Source organism: Desmodus rotundus, chromosome 8 (assembly GCF_022682495.2).
Source record: "Desmodus rotundus isolate HL8 chromosome 8, HLdesRot8A.1, whole genome shotgun sequence".
Lineage (NCBI taxonomy): Eukaryota > Metazoa > Chordata > Mammalia > Chiroptera > Phyllostomidae > Desmodus > Desmodus rotundus.
The window spans coordinates 101,754,610-101,775,520 of record NC_071394.1 but is presented as its reverse complement, the minus strand read 5'-3'; the positions used below and the strand labels follow the sequence as shown (position 1 = coordinate 101,775,520).

Here is a 20,911-nt window from a genome sequence, read left to right as displayed (position 1 = left end):
AAAAATAAATATAAAATAAATATGAGAATGAGAAAATAAATCATAGCAACTTACACATTAAACATATCACACATATCCAAAACTCTGGGAAAACTACATAATAATTTTAATCAACTGCTCCCCATTTCCCTGTAGTACCTTTTCCTCCCGCATTTTTGGCTCTGTACTCTGATAGCCTTTTCCTGTGGCAGTGCTTGTGTGAAGATCACTTTCTGTGGGGAGAACGGAAAGACGATGGAATGTTTCCTCTAGTAGGTGGATTGCATTGTTTCTTTAATATTTTATTATGAAAAAGTTTTAAAGCCAAAGATTGGGAGAAGTAACCATCCGGTTGTACAATTACCCTTTTCTGTATTTGCTTTAGTTCGTATCCGTGCCTCTATCGCTCTTGTCATCTTTTTGTAAACGTATTTCAAACTACATTCCCAACGTTAGCGAGTTTCACCCCAACCACTTCAGCATGCGTTTCACTTACTCACATTCAAGTGAAATTGATTTTTCACTCTTGATAAATGACACCCAGGCCCCACTGCAATGCTACTGGATGGCAGGGGAAGAGCCTGGGCAGAGGCGGGGAAGAAAAACCATCTAGGGACTCCGCCCTTGGCCCCAGGGGCTGGGGACTGTGGTCCTGGCCTGGGGCACTTGAATTCCCAGAGTCCAGTCACCCAGCCAGGGACTCTGCCCTCTTCCTGTACCCTCAGGGGACCAATCCCTACTCATCTGCCAGAACTGCTTAAATGCCAGCTCCTCCTCCCGGAAGCCTTCACTAACCTCCACCCACCCCAGGCTGGGTTGGAAGGTGCTCCCAAAGTCCCCAAATGCCCATGTGATAGCATAGTATGCCCCCCACACCCCTGCTGTCTCCTTTGCTGGGCTGTGAGCCCATGAGGGCAGGCTCGTCACCTTGCTCCTTGCCTTCTCCCCAGGCCAGCACCTGGTGCAGAGTGGGTGGTAGGACAGAGAGGTACAGAGATACACCTTCTAGGCTGGGAAGTATTGGGGTGACAAAGGCGGACAGGGGCTGTGGGTTGGATTTCTGAGTTTGCACCTCATCCCAGGAGCGCAGGGCCATGTTGCTTGCAGTGGACAAAATCCAGGGCTGGGAAGGGGCAGCGGCCACCCGGGCTGCAAGGCCTTTGCTGACCGCGCCCCCTGGTGTCTCTTCCAGTGCCCCAGGGTCAACGGCGTCAAGGCACACACTAACAAGCACAACCGGAGGCAGGTGGTGCTGGACCTGCAGATCTGGTGAGCCCTCGAGCCCGTGGGGGCCAGGTGTGGGGCGCAGGGGCACACTCTGTGGGAACAGCCAGTTTAAAGCTGGGGTGGCATATACACACTCTAATTTGGAGTGTGAAAGCCCCTCAGAGCACAGCCCCCCTCCCCTGTCCTGGGCTGGGCTGGAGCACAAGTTCCCTGCTTGGGACGGGGAGGAGTGTCAGGAGAATGGGTGGTCCAGGGGAGCCACCGCCCTCTGACCCCTCAGCACAGGCCCTCCGCATGCTCGGGTACCAAGGCCCAGGCAGCAGTGCTTCCTCAGAAGCCAGGGCCAGGTCACCTGGAGGTTCAGACCAGCTGCCTCAGGGAGGATGCAGCAGGAGGGAGCAGGGGGGACAAGAAGATGCCAGGACTTGTAGTAAGGCCCAGGGAGCTCCGAGCACAGGGCTCTGTGTCACCTCAGAAAACCAAAGGATGTGAAGACACATGAGTGACTAGTTCAGTGGGTGGGGCAAGGGCACCTTTTTTGAATGAGGTTTGTAATAGGTTTGAGTTCGTGAGAAAGGAGATTGAAACCAGGAAGTCTTCCTGCAGGTGGTAAGATTTAAATTGTGTTTTAAAGGAACAAGGATAGCTCCTGAGGTTCTAGAATGTTGCCGTTCCTCTCCAGTGTCTCATATTTCCTGTGCTTAGCCCAGAGGCTGGCACAGAGGGCACATTGGGAAGACAAGGAGTCAGCTCTGGGAACACCCTCCCCATTTGGGGGCTGGTCTCAAATGTGTTGGGATGGGATGGCTACTGGGCATCCTGGCCCCAAGGCACTGCCCAGGCCCTCGTGTGGATGCTTGGGGCCCATCACGGTCATCTGGCCCACCCACCCCGCTTCCCAGGCAGCTCCCGGAGTCCCCAGGTTTCTCCGAAACCGTTCAGGGGGTGCTCAGCATTTCTGTGACATCAGCTCCCCTGCCTGTGTCCTGCAGATATTTGATGGCCTCCTCCCCCCTCCTCTTAGTCTACTCGAGTCCTTTCACGGGGTCTCCTGATCCTTGGTCTCACAGGCACTCATTCTGGGCTCCCTGTGCCCATCTCTTGGCAAGAGCCGCCAGCAGGACTCAGGCTCCTGAGAACGTTGCCTTTCCCCCTCCATCACCCCCAGCAACACCCTGGGCTGGATGCAAGCAGTGTGGCTGCTCTGTCCTGAGGAAGAGACCTGGGCAGAGATGGGACAAGAACACAGCAGTGGCAGAGGGGTGGGCACTGTGTTCACCAAGAGCCCCTCCTTCACATCCACGGGGTGTCGGGGGACAGGGTAGTGCCCAGAGTCGCCATCATCATGGGTAGAGGTGGAGGTGTGCTTGGGACTCCCGGTGCAGGGCTCTGCCTCCTGGGTCTGGGCCTAGGTCGGTGTCTGCATAGAGCCAAGAAAAGCTGAGGCTGTGAGAGAGACCGTGTCCGGGTGAGGCAGGGCTCAGGCTGGGCGGCCGCCTGGGCTGGGGGTGCTGGGCAAGTTTCACAGCCTCTCTGAGTGGTGCACTTCCCCCTCTTTCCCACCTTCCTTCTCCCTCCCCACTTCCAGCTACATTGGGGACTGCGAGATCAGCGTGGAGCTGCAGAAGATACAGGCTGGTGTGAACGGGATCCAGGTGAGTGGAGCCCGCAGGACTGCCCCCCATTCCTGTCCCTGGGGTGGGGATTAGAGAAGGGGAAACAGGCTCCCACTAGAGCAGGCTGCGGAAGTGGGTGATGACACCGAACCAGGCTAGTAATGACTAAGGGACTCCAGGCCAGAGGTCACATGGCCAGGAAGTGATGGCTGGGCCTCACCAACCTGCTGCTCAGCCTCACAGCCTGACGCTTGTCTCTGTAAAGTCCCCCAGAGAGACTTTGGTGGCCCAGGGAGGACAGAGGTTCTGTTTACGGGGTAATACAGACCCCGTGCTTAGAAACTAAGGTGGATGAGAAGGTGGAAATATCTTGTAGGAGTACCAGAGCTGAGTGGGACCCACTCCTGGGCCCCTGCTGGCTGGGCCGGCGTGAAACGTGGGCAAGGCTGCAGGCCCCTGGGTCCATTGCACTGGCTCACGGCCCCTGGGGAGCTGGCAAAGGAGTGGCAGGTTTCTGCTTCTGCATGTGGTCCCTGTTATGATAGCAGGAGGCCCTGGCATTTGGGGGTGGCATGGGCATGGGCCTGAGTGAGACAGCAGTGGCCTCAGCCGAGTGCAGCAAGCGCAAGAGGAAGAGGCTGAGGTCCCTCACGGGCCCCCTGTGCCATCCAGTTGCAGGGCACGCTGCGGATCATCCTGGACCCCCTCCTGGTAGAAAAGCCATTTGTGGGAGCCGTGACCGTGTTCTTTCTTCAAAAGCCGGTGAGCCCCTTGGAAGCGAGGCAGGCCTGCTGCTCCCTGGGAGTGAGCACGTGCCTGCTGGGCCCCAGGCACTGGCTGGAGCCAAGAATGGAGGCTGCCCAAGCCCACCCAGACCAGGGCGCCCCACACACCTGTCCGGTGTACTCTAAGGCAGCCTGAGGTTCCCGACTCGGCTCTCTGCAAGGCCAGAAACAGCTCAGAGAGGAGTCTTGCCAGGGTCACACAGGGTCCATGAGCACCGGCCACTCTTGTGGTCATCCTGGCAGGGAAGCAGCAGGGCTGAGCAGGACTGGGAGGTGCCCTCGCCCGCCTGACACCCCCAGCAGGCTGGGCTTTCCATGTGGGTGGGTGTGAGGCACTTGGCAGAGGGTTCTCAGTCCTGGGCTTCTGGCTCCTTGCAGCCTAACAGCCTCCCTCTGCCCCGCAGCACCTGCAGATCAACTGGACCGGCCTGACCAACCTGCTGGATGCACCGGGAATCAAGTAAGTGCCTGAGCACTGCCGAGACCAAGCACGGGGCCCTTGGGGGCTGTGCTGTCGGTGACTGGAGGTGCACAATGGCTGCCCTCCCTCCAGGCTCCCTGTGTGGCAACGGGGAGGCACCGAATTCTCCCTGCTCCGAGGGAGATGCGTTGGGGTGTAGGGGGCTAACAGTGTTGTTTGTGCAGACACCATGCCTGGAACACACACACACACACACACACACACACACACCCCCAATGTGCAAGCACACACATTGTAGGTAAGCAGAGGAGATGATGGGATGAGATGTCCTAGAGGAGCCGTGCAGGCTAATGAGGCTCCTGGCTCTGCTGGCCAGCAACTGTGTGACTTTGGACAAATTACTTCACCTCTCTGGGCAGTTCCTCAGTAAAAGCAGGGCCTGGTTTCTCTGTCTTGGGGTTCCTGGGAGAACACTTAGGAGTGTGTGGTGGTGGCAGAGTGGGTATGGACACATACGAGTGACTGCCTCTCATCCTCAGTGTACAGACAAGCCCATGTGGCCGCCCCCAACCATGGCCCAAACACAGGCTGGGCCGGGGCCGAGGGTGGGGGCTCTTACAACAGGCGCCAGTGAGGAGGAGCTGGTCTGGGAAATCCCACCTTCCTGGGGCTGGTGGGGAGGGGCTGCCGCACTCAGAGTTGCAGGCCCCCAGCAGAGAGGGGCTCCAGCCCATGTGACACACCCCCAGCAGGGAGGGACAGTTGGGCTGGCCAGGGCACGCACCTGCTGGTTCGTCGGCTCGGGCAGCTGCCCCCACCTGTGGGGAGGACCTGTTGCTAGCTCACCAGGGACATTCCCACTGATCTCGGCCCCCTGGGACCAGGATCCAGTCACAGGTTTCTTCACCCAAAAAACGTTTACTGAGCATCTGCTGAGACCAGTCCTCTTCCAGGAACTGTCCCTGCTCCCCCTGGGGGGCAGCCAGCCAGCCAGTAGACCAAGAACATCTGGGTGCGGTGTCAGGGCTGAGGCAGCAAATGCCAGCTGGCACCTACTGTGTGTGCACTAGGCACCGCTCTCAGCACGTTCCACATGTAAGTCAGTCCGTGAAAATGCTAGGAGGCAGGTATGACGGTCCTTGGTGTCGATACGAGGAAACTGAGGTCCAGAGAGTATCAAGCTACCCAAGGTCACATAGCTTCTCACACAGCTTCAGGTCCTCACTCGCAGCTCCCATGCTGTGGTGCCTCAGGGCAGAACACAGCAGGACTGGGGGTGGCAGTGGTCAGGGGCTGTCGGTAGGTAACGCCCACAGGCCTCTGTCCAGACAGGCTGGGTCAGGGCTGTGCCCACCCTGGCGCTCTGCTCCTGTGCCAGCTCCCAGGATGGGTGGAGGGGCAGGTGGCCTGGGGGAGGTAGTGCCACCCCTCCACAGCTGGTCACGCCCACTGTCCCCAGCGAGGTGTCAGACAGCCTGCTGGAGGACCTCATCGCCGCCCACCTGGTGCTGCCCAACCGCGTGACCATGCCCGTGAAGAAGGACTTGGACGTGACCAACTTGCGCTTCCCTCTGCCCTGCGTGAGTACCTGCATCGGCTGCAGAGCACAGGGCCCAGTGTTGGGGGAGGGTGCTGCATTTTTACAGGGCAGTCCTTATTTCTGCCCTGGGGGGGCCTGACACCTCGCTTTTACAGGGCAAAGACTGAGTCACAGGAAGGTGGAATGACTTGTCCAAAGTCACCCATCCAGGGAGGGGCAGAGCCCAGGTGGCTTTCCCTCCCCAATCCTGGTACCCCTATGTGGCCTGGGCTGGGGACTGTGGGCAGTCACCGCCTCCGCCTCCCCCAGGAAACTCCAGGAGCCTCTCATCCTCCTTCAGGGACAGGAAGTTCCTGACTCCATCCTTGGGGTCTACCGAGGAGAATGTTCAGTAGAGCCAGACGTGGGGCTTTCTTGGGTGCTCGGCACCACTGCCCCCTCCATCCTGGGTCCAGCTAGGGAGGCCGAGGACAGTCATGAGGTCTCCCTACAGAAGGTTGTGGCCCAGAGCCCTCTGGGCTGGGAGTCAGGGCCTCAGGAGAGGAGAAAGCGCCCTTTTCACCATCAGCACCAGGTACGGCATCAGCCTACGGAGGCCATGTGGGGTCAAGGGGCCGGCCAGCAAGGGAACCCATAGGTCCTCTCAGCCTTCCCATATGGTGCCCGGGCTCCATCCCACACTACGGGCTAGGCAGTCTCAGAATAACAACACAAAGCCATCGCCTACGTCATAACTACTAAAAACATCGTCCTTAGGGTATACCCCACTCAAGATGCAGTGTCAAGCGGCTGCTCTTTAAACTCACTAGGAACAGGTCTTCTGTGTGTGACACCAACTGCCTGTGAATATTTATATTGATCTGTTTCATTCCTTTTTCTATTTTTTGGGTTTAGTTTTTACCTTAACTTCCTTTTACAATCATGTAAAAACATGTGTATGCTTCCAAAGTCCAATATAATGAAACAAATTATATTTTAAGGAGTTCGGCTTCTATCCCTTGTCCCTCCCCCTAGTCTCCACCTTCTTCCCGTATGTAATGGTTTATCCTTGTGCTATTTCCACCATTTGTTTTCCAACGTGAGCAGACCCGTACATGTGGTGGTGTGCGCACATCTGGTTGTACCCGGATACCCCCTCTTCGGTGGGCGGACGCACACTCCCGCTCTCCCCGCCTTGCTTGGGTCGTGTCAGTCGTCCTGCGGCTTGCCCATGACCATGTCAGCGGCCCCTCCGCGTTCTGGCGGCTGCACTGTTCTTTCACCAGATCTTGATTGACAGACAGTTGAGTCATGTCTGGTTTTTTGCTCAATATACTGTCATGAACAGCCTTGTATATCTTTTTATATTTTTGCGGAATGCCTTAGGGCTAGAAATGGGATTGCTGGGTCAAAGGGAAAATGCATATGTACTTATTTATATTAAAAAAATAATGATTCTAGGCAGGAAGGCTACTAGCCCCTAAACTGCATTTTTTCCAATTCTTGCCTCTGTTCCACCTTAAGAATGTGCTGGGGCCTTTGTGAGCACAGGAACCCACCGCCAGCAGCGAGCAGTGCCCCCAGAGCTGTCTACACCTGGGTACTGGGAAGAAATGACCCTGGAAGTCAGTCTACATGTAGGTTAGAGAGAGGGGCTGAATACAGGAAGAGACCTTCTCAAGTGACTGGGTTTGCCATGTGGTTGGCACAGGAGGAAACGGCTGCAGTTGGATGAGCCATTCACTTGGCAGGTTGGAAAGGCCAGCAGTGTGGGCGGGGCCTTGTGACACAGTGGACAGGGCCCTGGGCCCTGCCCTCGTGTGCTGCGTGGCCCTGGCCAGGAGACTGCTGTCTCTGGCCTCTGTCTCCCCGTCCAGACCATGGAGAGGGTGAGATGCGCGGGGCGGTGTCTGGTGGCTTTGGCTGTGGTACTGTGGGCCTTGAGGGCTGGTGCAGCCCAGGGAGCAGTGGTGAGCCTTGGGCTGGGCCTTTTCCAGGGGGTGATCAGAGTCCACTTGCTGGAGGCGGAGAAGCTGGCCCAGATGGACCACTTCCTAGGGATCCGAGGCAAGTCAGACCCCTACGCCAAGGTGAGCATTGGCCTGCAGCATTTCCGGAGCAAGACGGTCTACAAGAACCTGAACCCAGCCTGGAACGAGGTGTTCGAGGTGAGGGTCTGTCTCCTCAGACACAGTTGGCTACTTCAGTGTCTTCCAGGCTCCACTCAGGGTCACGCTGGGTGCAGACGGGGGCCTTGTCCTCGTGGGCCAGTGCGGCAACACTGGGCCGCAGGAGTGCGGCTCGGGCGCGGGCAGGGTGTTCTGTGGAATCCCACTTCACAGACCCACCAGGCTCCCAGAGTGGGCCGCTGTGGCCCCGCTGGAGGGAAAGTCTATAGATGAGTTCCCACCAGTCAGCTGCATTGTTGGAAGTTTTCAAATCAAAGCAAGAGAGAAAACTCATGCAGTTCTGCCCCAATCCTCTCAGCCAGAGCCAGACGTCAGGAACCTGAAGCTCTTCCTTAAGTTCAGCCACAACCCCTACTACGGGAAGGGTCGGCCCCACAGCCTGTTAAGGGCTCTGGGAGCTGCAAGCCCCATGCGGAACACGCAGCAGCCCCCGCCTCTGAGCACCCACTCTGCCATGGGCTTGCACCTGTTGCCTCTAATTGCTGCACCGTGCAGGGGGGAGCATGTCTCCCTTCTTACAGGAGGGGTTTTCCAGGCACCGAAAAGGGCAGGAACCTTCCCAGGGCTCCAAGCTGGCGGGTGGTGGAACTGGAATCCGGCTGCCCTTGGGTCATGTGTGAGGTCTGCTGCATCGGCTGTTGTGGCCTGCAGGTCAACTTGCCTCTCTCCTTCCAGTTCATAGTGTACGAGATCCCTGGGCAGGACCTGGAGGTGGACCTGTATGATGAGGATCCCGACAGGGACGACTTCCTAGGCAGGTGAGGAAGGCTGAGCCGGGCGTGGGGGTGCTGGGCCTTCTAAACCTCCATCCTAGATGTCTCCTGAGTGTCCAGCCCTGGGCTGGGGCCTAGGGGTAGAGAGGACCCCAAGGTTTGTGTACCATAGGCTCTGCTTTTTCTGCTCTTAGTAATGTACCCAGAGTCCCCAGCTGGAGCAGTGGGCGGGGGCAGAGCTGGCCTTGGTGGCCAGGTCCCCAGTGTCAGGGACCCTGGCTGCTCAGTGGGGCAGAACACAGAAACTCAGCTGTGTGAGGGCCAACATGGCTTGGCAAGGGCTGCCCATCAAAACTGTACACTTACATGTCTTTTGGTCCTGCAGTCCCACTTCCAGACCCTATGAAAGCTATACCTGACATGTTTATTGCAGAACTGTCTGAGGTGGCAAAACAAAAAAGCTGGAAATAGCCCTGGCTGGGTGGCTCACTTGGTTGGAACATTGTCTCATACGCCAAAAGGTTGTGGGTTCGATCCCCAGTTGAGGCGTGTATGGGAGGTAACCAATCGATGTTTCTCACACACTGATGTTTCTCTTCCCCACCTTCCTTGCTCTCTCAGAATCAATAAAATATACCCTTGGGTGAGAATTAAAAAAAAAAAAAAAGCTGAGAGCAATTTGAATGTCCAGCCTCAGAAGACACTGGATGAATGTTTGAGTAAATTTGCCATTGCCGAGCTAGAGGGTACGCTGCAGCTTTAAAAAACGATGAGTGGGGCGTGCGTGTCGACTTGGAGGGCACCCGTTGTGTTTCAGGACGGGGGAGAAAGCCGTCGGGAGGGGCCTGTGCAGTTCGATTCACCTTTCCAGGGGGGACCCTGGTGTGTGTGTGTGTTCGTGTGAGCACGGGAAAAGGTGTGGAAGCTACGCAGCAGGCTGCTGACATTGCTCATCTCAGAGGGTGGAGTGGGAGGCAAAAAAGAATTTTACACAAATCTTCATACTCCTGCAGCTTGATCCCACAGACACAGAATTTTAGAAAGTTTGAACAAGATAAAGTGGGAGGGGCACAATCCCACAGCCTAAGAAACAGCCCACGAGCAAATGGTGCTTATCTTTTTTCTCATCTTAACAAAAAAGTTGCAACTTTTGTAATGTTGTAGATTTGAAATGTGGCTTGTGATTCCTATTTTTTGGTAACTCATTTCAAGTGTGTTTTGAGCTCAAGCACACTTCTAACAATTACATAGAACTAATTGCCCCTCTGGCCCGAGTCAGGGCAGGTGGGAGGCAGGCTGTGAATGTGGGTGTTGCCTCCTTTCACACCCAGCCAGCCATCTATCCTGTGGAAGGCCTGGGGGCGGTTTTGGATCGGAGAGGCATTTGGTTGTTGCAGTGACTGCAGGAGGTGGTGTCACTGGCACTCGGAGGACCCCAGACAGGGAAGCTGAGTCCCTGCGATGCACGGGCAGTTTTGCATGACAAAGAATCATCCCACTCAAGTGCCAGTAGCACCATCACTGAGAATCCGCAGCCGATGCGTCCGGCAGTGTCTGCTCCTTCCCCTAGGGGGACGGCAGCACGTCCGGGGGAAGCAGCACTGATGGCTGGGCAGTCCTTCCTCTGCTTGAGCTGAAAGTGGTCTCCCATGGGTTCCTTGGCAGGAATTAGATCCTGTCTTGAGGGCACCACTAGGATGTTTGACAATAGTTCCCAGGGTGGGCCTCCTGGCTGCCCACTGCTTGCCTCCTGGCAGCTGAGCTGACCCCACTCCTGTGTCTTCCAGCCTGCAGATCTGCCTCGGGGATGTCATGGCGAACAGAGTGGTGGATGAGGTAGAGTTGGTGCTCACACCCCCTCCCCGTGGACAACTCTAGCAGGTTGCTGCAGCCCAGCTAGTGCTGTGAAATGGGCCCCTTCTGTGCTGAGCCACATGTGCGGGCCTTCAGGGGCAAGAGCTGGGGCAGATGGGTCCAGGGAACCTGCCAGGGCCTGGGTTGGGAGAAGCTTCCCTGGAACGCCCACAGAACAAAGACCTCCAGCAGGGAGGGGATGGTCACATTACAGGGGAGAGCAGGCTGGGTCTGGTAGGAGGGTTTTTCCCACCCAAAGTGTAGCACTTCAGCCCTGTGACCCCATCTCCCAGACCCTTAATCCCCGAGTCCACCCTGCCTGAGCTGGTTTCCCTTTTCCCTGAGGCCTCTGTTAGGGGTCCACCGGGTCCCAGAACTAAGCTGCCTGCAGAGGGTCAGTAGCGCCTCAGCAGCCCTTTCCCAGAGCTTTTCTTTCCCTCCTGGTCTCCCCACAGTGGTTTGTCCTGAATGACACCACCAGTGGGCGGCTGCACCTGAGGCTGGAATGGCTTTCACTGATCGCTGACCCTGAAGCTCTGACTGAGGTGAGCATGGGGGTTGGGACTCCCTAGCAGAAAGTGGGGGAGGGGAGGTGCAGTGGGACTGGTCATGTGTGGGCTGTGTGTGTGGAAGGAGGAAGGGGGTAGCTGAGCCCCGACATCTTGCTGAGTCTTCAGGACAGCCCCACCTTTTAGAGAACGCGTCCCTCAGCCCTGTCTCCACAAAGGGCAGCTCCTGATCTCTTTCAAGAGCTGGCCTGAGGGTCTCAGCCATCTTCAGGGAAGCTGGGCTCCTTAGAAGCTGCACGTTAGTACCTGTCAGCTCAGACCATAGGGAAAAGCCACCCTGTGTTTGACTTCAATCTGCCACGCTGCAGTCGGAGGCGCAGCCTGAACCAGCTGGATTGTGAGGGATCACGGCCAGTCTGGAGGGCTGGCTGGCTTCCTCCTGCCATGAACAGGCTTCTTTCTAAAACCGGTCTGTCTGCCAGTGCTGGGGGCACCTAGTGAGGGTCTGTGTCTGCTCACAGGACCATGCTGGCCTTTCCTCTGCCATCCTTGTGGTCTTTCTGGAGAGCGCCTGCAACCTGCCGGTGAGTGGTGGGTGAGTGGTGACACGGTCAGTGTCCCACGGCCCTGCCTTTCGCCCCACCCTAATGCTCACTTGAAATCCACAAATGCTGTGCTGCTCATTTACCCTTCCTGTACCGCAGAGGAGCCCTTTTGACTACCTGAATTGCGAATACCGGGCCAAAAAACTCTCCAGATTTACAAAGGTAAGTGTGTACACGGCTGGAAACTGGAGTGAGAGCAAGTCCTAACTCCTTTCCCCAGAGTGACCACAGCCCCCATCTTCCGGGCGGCAGGCTGTGCACGCACAGCCTGGGGATGACGAGCTGCTGTCACCAAGACTACTGTGTGCCACACACCAGGCTTGGCAACTTGACCCCACATTCGTGTGCCCCTGTCCCATCAAGACTGTGTCCAATTTCACTGCCATTTTACAAATACGCTCCCGAAAGTTAAGTGCCTGGGTCACACACCTGAGGGAGGAGCTGGAACCTGAATCCACCATGTGTGTCCCCGTCACCCCAGCCAGGCCCAGGTCCGGCCCGTCTTACCTGAACCTGCCCCTGGAGTCAGCCCTGCGCAGGTGCCTGCAGTGACGGCGGCCCGGGGGCCTGGAGCTCCCGGGTAGTCTTCACTCGAAGGGAAGCGACTGGCCGGCCCCCAGTCCCACTGATGCTCCCGAGGGCTGGGAGGTGGGGGTGAGGGTGTGGTGTCTTGATGGACCCCGATGGTGCCACCCTCATTGCTGTGGATTTGCCCCCTCACAGAATAAGGTCAGCAGAGACCCTTCGTCCTATGTCAAGCTATCTGTAGGCAAGAAGACATACACGAGCAAGGTAAGACAGCTCAGTGTGTCGCTGTGGGGAAGTGGGGGCCCCAACCCTTCTCAGGTAGAGAAGCAAAAGACAAGAGAATTAGCTAACACCGAATGCCAAGTAGGTGCCAGGACCCTTCCTAGGTACTTTGTATTATTTTATTTAGTCTTCAAAGTAACCTCATACATAGTGTTATAGTTCAAGAATCTGAGGGTCAGAGGTCAGTGGCTTTCCCAAGGACACATGCTAGAAAGCAGAACCAGGGTTCAAGCTTAGGGATGGCTCTAAACTTGTGTCATGTTGTTTCCGCCACCCCACCAGGAGTCCCAGTCCAGCAGCAGAAATGCTCCCCTCCCGAGTGAACACTAATGCTCATATGATTTTCAGCCCCTGGCAAAGCTCTCTTTGCCTTTGAGTCTGGCCGCCCCACCTTGGTACCTCCCACAAGCTGATGTCTGTGGGGGTCTGACTCCTGGGCAGACACAGACAAGACTGCCAGCAGTGCCGGGAGGCCGGGCTGAGAGCAGAGGGTGCAGCTTTCATGCCCAACCAGGCCCTTTAATGCTCTCCCTCTTCTGTCCCCAGACCTGTCCCCGCAGCAAGGACCCTGTTTGGAGCCAGGCATTCTCCTTCTTTGTACACAGTGTGACATCTGAGCAGCTGCATCTCAAGGTTGGCCTGAAGTTGGGCTCTTGGAACGAGCTGAGACGTGTCTAAGCTGGGAGGGGTGGGAGCTCAAAAGAGCCTGATAAGATTCTGCTGGAAGGAAGGTCAGCACCTGTGTGTGGGAGAGGATACTGGGGCCCCGCATCTTTACTGAGGCCAGTGCGCGAGGTCACTGGGTAAGAGGCTGTGGAAGGACAAACCCTCCAGTCCCTTGGCCCTCTCTTTCTGGCTGTTACGCAGCACTGAGTGGCCTGTGTTGAAATCTACTCAGGGCATTAATGATGATTTTTTTTTTTTTTAATCCTCTCCTGGGGACATTTTTTTCATTGCTTTTGAAGAGAAGAGGTGGGAGGGAGGTGGGATGGGGGGAAGAGAGAGAGAGAGAAAGAAACATATGTCACTGGCTGCCCTCTCACACGTGCCGGACAGGGGATCAAACCCACAACCTGGGTATGTGACCTGACTGGAAATCAAACCCACAAACTTTTGGTCCACAGGATGGTGCTCCAACCAGCTGAGCCATACCGGCCAGGGCAATGATGATTTTTAAAATTAGATTTAATCTTCACAAAAGATCTGTAGAAGAGAAGTATTTTTATTTTACACATGAGCAGAGGCTTAAACAATGACTTGTCTAAGACCTCACACCCAACAGGTGGTAGACCTGGGTGGGATCTTTGGGTGGTGGTGCTCAGCCCTGTCTGGATGTCTCACCATGGAGCAGCACAGCTCCCCAGAGCCCCCTCGTCCCTGGGCATTTGACAGACCTACCTCACACAGGTCACAACTGCCTCTACCCTGAGTCTCTCTCTTCCCGACTGAAGGCAGGGACCGGGCCTGGTCCCACTCCCAGTTTTCAGAACAGGACCAGAGGCCACTAGCAACACAGGACATACTTAAGTGAATTTTGACTTGGCTGGGACCAAGACAGTGGTGGCGGTGAGGGTGGAGTGTGGTTATTCTCATTTTGTGACTGGCCCACTGCCCAGGTGCTTGACGACGACCGGGAGTACGCTCTGGGAGTGCTGGAGCTGCCCCTGTGCCAGATCCTGCCCTGTGCAGGCCTGACCCTCGAGCAGCGCTTTCAGCTGGACCACTCGGGCCTGGACAGCCTCGTCTCCATGAGACTGGTGCTTCGGGTAACTCTCTCCTCTCGGCCCCCAGGGGAGGCGGGGGGTGGAGCTCTGGCTCTGGAGCAAGGGAGACTGGCCCAGCACTAAGTGCCTGCTCTATGTTGGGAAGAAGCTAGGAGATGGATTCATATTTTCCATCAGTTTTGGAATACTGTGAGCCATTACCTCTTTAAATATTGCCTCTCCCATTCTTTTACTCCTTCCAGGCTGAAGCCTCTCGTCTATCTCCTCCATGTCTCGGCCTGACCTCATCTTCATATTTTCTATTTCTTCATCTCTTGGTGCTACATTCTCACTTCCTCGGATCTGTCTTCCAGTCCACTCACTCTTGCTTTGGCTACGCCTAGCCTGCTGGTTAACATGTTCATGGTCTTTATTTCAAAGGCTGTTTTTCATTTCTAAATACACCTTATGTTTTGCATTGTATTTTATAATCTTTTCATGTTTCTATTTCATCTTTAATCATTTGAAAATACTTATATAATGTCGGCCTGTGAAGTCTGTTATCTGAAGATCTTGGCAGCTGAATTTTGCTGTTTGTTGTGCCTGTTGATGCTTTTTCATGGTGACTCATTTCTGTGTTTGGCAACTCGGGCTGCAAACAAGTGGTCGGTGTCCCTTTGTAACCTGGATGGAGGCTGTTCACTTCCAAGGAGACTCTGCTGTTGCTGCAGCCAAGAACCTCAGGGGCACTACAAACCTGGGTTCTTTCTCATGCTACTTTTCCCCTTGGGGTTTCAGACACAAGTAGTATAAATTCATAGGGGACGACCCAAATGCATGTGAGAGAGGCCTATAGCCCTCTTCTCAGGAAAGACTTTATTTCCCCCACCCAGAGTTCAGGCTGAGACAGAAATGCTTCTGGCCATCATTCTTTGCTGGGTGGAATGTTTATCCTACGCTACTTTTTCACTAACGAGACTGCACTTCCTACGTCCTCCTTCCACTCCAGCCTCACATTGATCAAGGCCTCTTCTCCTAACTCCCTGGAGTCCAAGGTTGATAAATGACTCTAGGAAAGCTTAACTGTTACTTTTCAGTTTTATCCCTTTTTTAAACCGCATGGATTTTACTTACTTTCTTGTGAACTTGGCTATGCATTTAAAAGGATGTTTGTCTATTTTATTGGGGCATTCCTAACAAGATGTTTTCCAGACTATTTTAACCACCACATCGCTGGCAATGGGGGCCTTAGAAGGGTCCTGATAATGAATGAATGGGGGGGAAAGGAAAGGAGAAACACAATGGCTGAGGTCTGAAACTTCGGTGCTAGGACCACAAGGGTGTGTCTGGATAGGAAACACATTTTAGGGAAAGCAGTGGTGTGATTCACTGTCACCCCAATTGGTGACAGCTGGAAGATGATCATTTCTAGAAGGCAGCTGGTGATAGATGTGAGGTAAAGGTGAGGACAAGACCAAAGGTGTGGCTCTGGGAGTCCTCTGCACAGACGGAGAGTGCGTGCTGAGAGTGGCCAGGTCTCCTGCCGCCACTATGAATACAGAGAAGGGACCAGGACTGAGTCTTCATGAAGACCCACTGGTGAGGCAGGAGGAAGGGAAAAGATAGAGAAGCACTGGTCAGAGGGGCTCAAGGGCAGAGAAAGGTTAAGGAAAATATGGTCTAGGGGCAAAATTACATTGGGTTGATAGGAAGGAACTGAGAGTTTGAGAAAACTCTTCCTCCCAGAAGAAAAGGAGAAGGAACCATTTCCCAGAGGTTAAAGTGAGAACACAGGAGGAGAAAATAAGAGTAGTGGGCCCAGCCCATAAACGTCCCTGTCATCTGCTTGCAGTTCCTACGTGTGGAAGAACGAGAGATGGGGAGCCCATACACAGGACCTGAAGCCCTAAAGAAAGGCCCTCTGTTCATTAAGAAGGTGGCCACCGACCAAGGCCCCAAAGCCCCACCCCAGGAAGAGGGTCCTATAGACTTGCCATGCCCCCCAGACCCCACTTCTGACCACAAGGAAGCCTCCAAGAGCACCACAACAGCCACCAATGCCACCAATGCTGCCACCGAGCCCACACCCCGAGAGGCAGGCCCAGAGCCGAAAGGCAAGGACAATGCCAAAGGTTTCTGTGAGCCCGTGGGGGAGAAGAAGAGCACGCCCACCATCTTCCTGACTGTCCCGGGCCCCCACTCTCCAGGGCCCATCAAGTCACCCAGACCCATGAAATACCCCGTCTCCCCACTGGCATGGCCGCCCACGAGGTCGGCTCCCAGCATGTCCTCGCTCAACTCCCTGGCCAACTCCTGCTTTGACCTGACAGATATCAGCCTCAGCATCGAGTATGCACTTCTCTGCTTAATCTTCTCTAAAACTCACCTGCATGAAAAATAACTCCCTGGACGGAAAAGTACCCATGAACTGGCTTTTCTGTTCAAGCTCTGGTTTTTCAGAGTGGCTTTATGAGAGGCAGCACGGAGTGGCAGAAAGCACACAGGCCGGGGTGGGGGAGGGGAGCTCGGAGCACGTGTGCACCGAGTAGTCTGTGTGGCTCTAGTTACACACCGACTGTGAGGGCTCCTGGACTTGGCTGGTAAGTCTCCTTACAGGAGAAAACCTTCCTAAATTCTAAAGAGTTATACTGATATAATAGGGAAAGTTTAGAATATGGAATTATGCTATCAATGACTGCCACTGAAGTGTTTACTATGGGCTTTAGCATGTTGTGAGATTTAACTTGTTCTTCACAATAACCTTATGAAATAGACCTTACTATACTAAAGGTCAAATAACTCACCTAAAGTCCACAAGAAATCATAATATAAAGGCAGATCCCACTCCAGGCTTCATGCTTGTCCTGTGGTAAAGTAGGATAATTATACGAGAACGCTGGATGGGACCGACTTCCAACTGAAGAATTTTAAAATTAACCCATGTGTTCTGAACGCTGGAAGTGCTCTGTCGTAGGGGTTGGGGGAGAGGCCAACACCTGTAACGGTAACAGAAGTGACAAGCCCTTTCTTTACAGAAGCAGGGATCTCTGGCAGCACAGGCTGGGTGAGATTCAGCTCACCGTGCGCTACGTGTGTCTGCGGCGCTGCCTCCGCGTGCTCATCAACGGCTGCAGGTAAAGGATGCTGGGGCCAGGGAGGGTTCTTGGGGAACATCAGGTGACCAAAAATCGGAGTGGGGGCACTTGGAACAATGGCAGGGGTGGGCAGCCCCTAGGCAGACAAATAATATAGTGAGAACGAGCGAGCTTTGAAGGCTGGCATGCTGTGAGTGACAAGGTCCTCAATGGCGCTGATGGGCTCCAGAGCCAAGGGCTGTGCTCCGACGTAAGCACTGGGAAACTGTCTGGGGTGGTGGGAGCCAGCCCATTTTCTCAAGTGGGAGTCAACCTCCTTTAGATGGAAAGTACTTGGCTCTACTCCAAACTTTACAGAAACGCATGTTTTTGAAACCATGCATCTGATGTTTTGTCCTCCAAATTCTAGACTTTTGTTCTGTTGGTCACCGAGCCTAGGGGGCACTTTTGTCCTCAAGGCCATCTAAAACTGAATGGCTAGTAGAGCTTTCTCCAAATGAGTATTTTCAATGTTTGAAAACCAGGACCTTTTTTCCTTCAGAAACCTGACACCCTGTACCAGCAGTGGAGCTGACCCTTATGTTCGAGTCTACTTGTTGCCAGAGAGGAGGTGGGCAAGTCGTAAGAAGACCTCAGTGAAGCGGAGGACCCTGGAACCCCTGTTCGATGAGACGTGAGTGGGCCGGGTGGCTGGCCTGCCTAGAGTGCCTCGTCCATGCAAGCGCTTGCCGAGCATCTGTTGTGTGTCTGGCAGCCCGCCAGGTCGCGGGAAGGGCTAGGGCTGAACAGGGTAACACGGCCTATGCCTTCATGAAGCTTCTGTGTACTTTAGTGGAAGAAAAGGACTGCCAGGCAGTTTAGCAAAACAGCTAACTCTTTTCTTGCGCACGGGGGCTAAAATCTTCACGATTATGTAGTGTTCCATACCTTTTCTCTTTGAATGAAGCCTCTTTGGCAGTAAAAGGATTTGAATCTGGTCAAATATATTTTCGCTGACTCTGTTTTAAAGCAGCAGTTCATACATACACCTTGAACCTAAGGGCCTAAAATTTCCTCCAAAGCTGGAAGCTCTTTGGCCTGTCCTCCCTCCTGCAACAAAGCCCTTCACTTGGAACCCATGTTTGTGTTGGAGCCAAGATGAGTCTCCTGCAGGCAACATATAATTGTGTCTTGTTTTTTAATCCATCCTGATATTTTGGTTTTTTAATCCATCCTGATATTCTATGCCTTTTGATTGGTGAGTTCAGTCCACTTACATTGAGGGTGATTACTGATACATGAGCACTTACTACAGCCGTTCTACCTTTCATTTTCTGGCTGCTCTGTATCTCTAGTGTTTCTTTTCCCTTGTGTTTCTGTTGGCTATTTTGATTTGGTGATTTGGTGATTTTTCTATGATTTTTTTGGTTTCCTCTTTTTTCTGGTTTCCCCTTTTTTCTGTTACATCTCAGCTCTAGAGTTTTGTTTTGTTGATTATCATTAGGTTTATGTAAGAAAAGTCCCAAACCTCCAATAGTCCTTTTTCTTCTGATTGTAGCTTATCCTCATTCACCTGTGCAAGCTCACTCCTTTTCCATCTCCCCTTTTGTTTTTCTTTTCACAAATTACCCTTTTTATGATGTGCACTCAAATAATTACTTGTTTTAAATACCTATACTTGAGTCTTTTTCGGACCAAATCTAATAACTAATATATTCCTTCAAGAGCTACACTTTGAGTTTATCATTATCAAAAAAGTGTGAGAGAATTTACTTGTTCAATACTTTTTGAACAATTTATGCCAGGCACTATCCTATATTCTAGAGCCACCCAAGAAAGACACTTTGCAATCAAAGAGAGCTCTGACAGAATTATAAAAAGATGCCAGAATTGCTATGTGGAAACATAGGAAGGAGAGGTTTGACATTTGTGATGAACCTAATCTGTTAGTAATTCTCTCTCAAAACTGTGTCAGCAAGATATGTCTGGATTATCTGGAAGGCAGACCTGGCAGCCTCCACCCTAAACCTAGAAGTAAGGAGTCCAGAGGCCTCTTGTGAGTACATAACCCATACCACACATATTATAATTAAAATGTCAAAAGTTAAAGGACAGAATTTTAAAAGCAAGAGGAAAAAACTTGTACAATGGAACCACTGTAAGAGTTTCAGCAGAAACTTTGCAGGTGAGAAGGGAGAGCCACAATAAATTGAAAGTGCTGAAAGGAAAAGAAAAAATACTTCCAACTAAGAATACACTACCTGGCAAACTTATCATCCAGAACTGAAGGAGAGGTAAGTTTCCCAGATAAGCAAATGCTAAAGGAAATGATCATCACTAAACTGGCCTTGTAAGAAATGTTAACTTCTTTAAGCCGAAAAGAAAGGATGCTGATTAGAAACAAGAACATATATAAAAGTTTAAATCTTATGGAAAAAGGTAAACATATAATGTAGGTAATGGATTAATCATTTATAAAGCTCGTAGGAAGGGTAAAGCTCGTAGGAAGGTTAAAAGTATTAAGTATAGTTATAATAATTAGTTAAGGGACACACAAGATGTAAAATGTGGCACTCCAGGCAAAACGTGGGGTGAGAGAGTACAACTACAGAGCTTTACAATGTATTCATTCTTAAGCTATTATCAACTTAAAATAGACTTTTCTAAATATAAGTTGTTATATGTAAGCCTAATGGGACCACAAAACAAAAACCTATAGTTGGTACACAAAAGATAAAGGAACCTAAGCATACCACTAAAGCAAATCATCAAACCAGAAAGGAACACAGAGAGTAAAGAGAGCAGCAGAGAACTACAAGACAGTCAGAAAAAAATTAACAAAATAAGTATCAATAATTAAATATAAATGAACTAAATTCTTTAATCAAAAGACAGAGTGGCAAGGGGATGTAAAAAGATATACCACACAAATAGAAAACAAAAGCAAGCTGGGTTAGCTATACGTGTATCAGACAAAACAGACTTTAAAACAAAGACTATAGTGAGAGATACAGGGATCAACCCAACATAGGAACACCTAAATATATAAAGCAAATATTAACAGATCTAAAGGAAGAAATAAACAGCAATACAATAATAGTAGGGAACTGTAACACTCCACTTTCATCAACAGATAAATCACCAAGACAGAAAATCAATAAGGAAACATTGGGCTTAACAAATATACAAAACATTCCATCCAAAAGCAGCCAAACACACAAATTCTTAAGTGCAGATGGAACATTCTTCAGGATAGATCATGTGAGACCATGAAGCAAGTCTTAATAAATTTAGAGAGACAAATCATATCGAGTATCTTCTCCAACCAAATGGCATGAAATCAGAGATCTTTTTTATTTTTTAACTTTTATTTTTATTGTATTTTTCCATTACCATTTAGTCCCCTCATACTTCCCTCCCCAATCACCATACTATTGTCCATGTCCATGAGTCCTTTTTCCTTTTTGCTCAGTCACCCCCCACCCACAACCTCCTTAGCTTAGCAGTCAACCTGCTCACTAAGAGTCTGTCTCTATTTTGCTTGTTAGTTCAGTTTGTTCATTAGATTCCACATAGAAGTGAAATCATATGGTATTTGTCTTTCTCTGACTGGCTCATTTCACTTAACATAATGTTCTCCAGGTCCAGCCATACTGTTGCAAAGGATAAAACTTTCTTCTTTTTTTTTATAGGTGAGTAGTATTCCATTGTGTAAATCTCCCACAGCTGTTTTATCCACTCATCTACTGAGGGACACTAGGGCTGCTTCTGTATCTTGGCAACTCAGAAATCAATTTTTATGTGGAGATTACACAACTTGCTATTGAACAACAAATGGGTCAACAAAGAAATCAAAAGACAAATTAAAATATCTCAAGACAAAAATGAAAATGCAACATAGAAAATG

At 52.1% G+C, this 20,911-nt stretch overlaps 1 protein-coding gene across 1 annotated transcript in view; it reads left to right on the top strand.

Annotated features, from left to right (window-relative positions):
• ESYT3 (extended synaptotagmin 3) overlaps window positions 1-20,911 on the top strand; it is a 53,753-nt gene that overhangs the window by 24,612 nt on the left and 8,230 nt on the right. Inside the window, exons 4-20 of the mRNA XM_024566166.3 lie at window positions 1,172-1,248; window positions 2,795-2,861; window positions 3,495-3,584; window positions 4,012-4,067; window positions 5,488-5,608; window positions 7,545-7,715; window positions 8,412-8,494; window positions 10,237-10,285; window positions 10,759-10,848; window positions 11,334-11,396; window positions 11,517-11,579; window positions 12,141-12,209; window positions 12,774-12,860; window positions 13,844-13,993; window positions 15,783-16,279; window positions 16,966-17,064; window positions 17,567-17,698. Of these exons, the coding sequence (XP_024421934.2) occupies window positions 1,172-1,248; window positions 2,795-2,861; window positions 3,495-3,584; window positions 4,012-4,067; window positions 5,488-5,608; window positions 7,545-7,715; window positions 8,412-8,494; window positions 10,237-10,285; window positions 10,759-10,848; window positions 11,334-11,396; window positions 11,517-11,579; window positions 12,141-12,209; window positions 12,774-12,860; window positions 13,844-13,993; window positions 15,783-16,279; window positions 16,966-17,064; window positions 17,567-17,698 (1,964 nt within the window). The remainder of the gene's footprint in view (window positions 1-1,171; window positions 1,249-2,794; window positions 2,862-3,494; window positions 3,585-4,011; window positions 4,068-5,487; window positions 5,609-7,544; window positions 7,716-8,411; window positions 8,495-10,236; window positions 10,286-10,758; window positions 10,849-11,333; window positions 11,397-11,516; window positions 11,580-12,140; window positions 12,210-12,773; window positions 12,861-13,843; window positions 13,994-15,782; window positions 16,280-16,965; window positions 17,065-17,566; window positions 17,699-20,911) is intronic.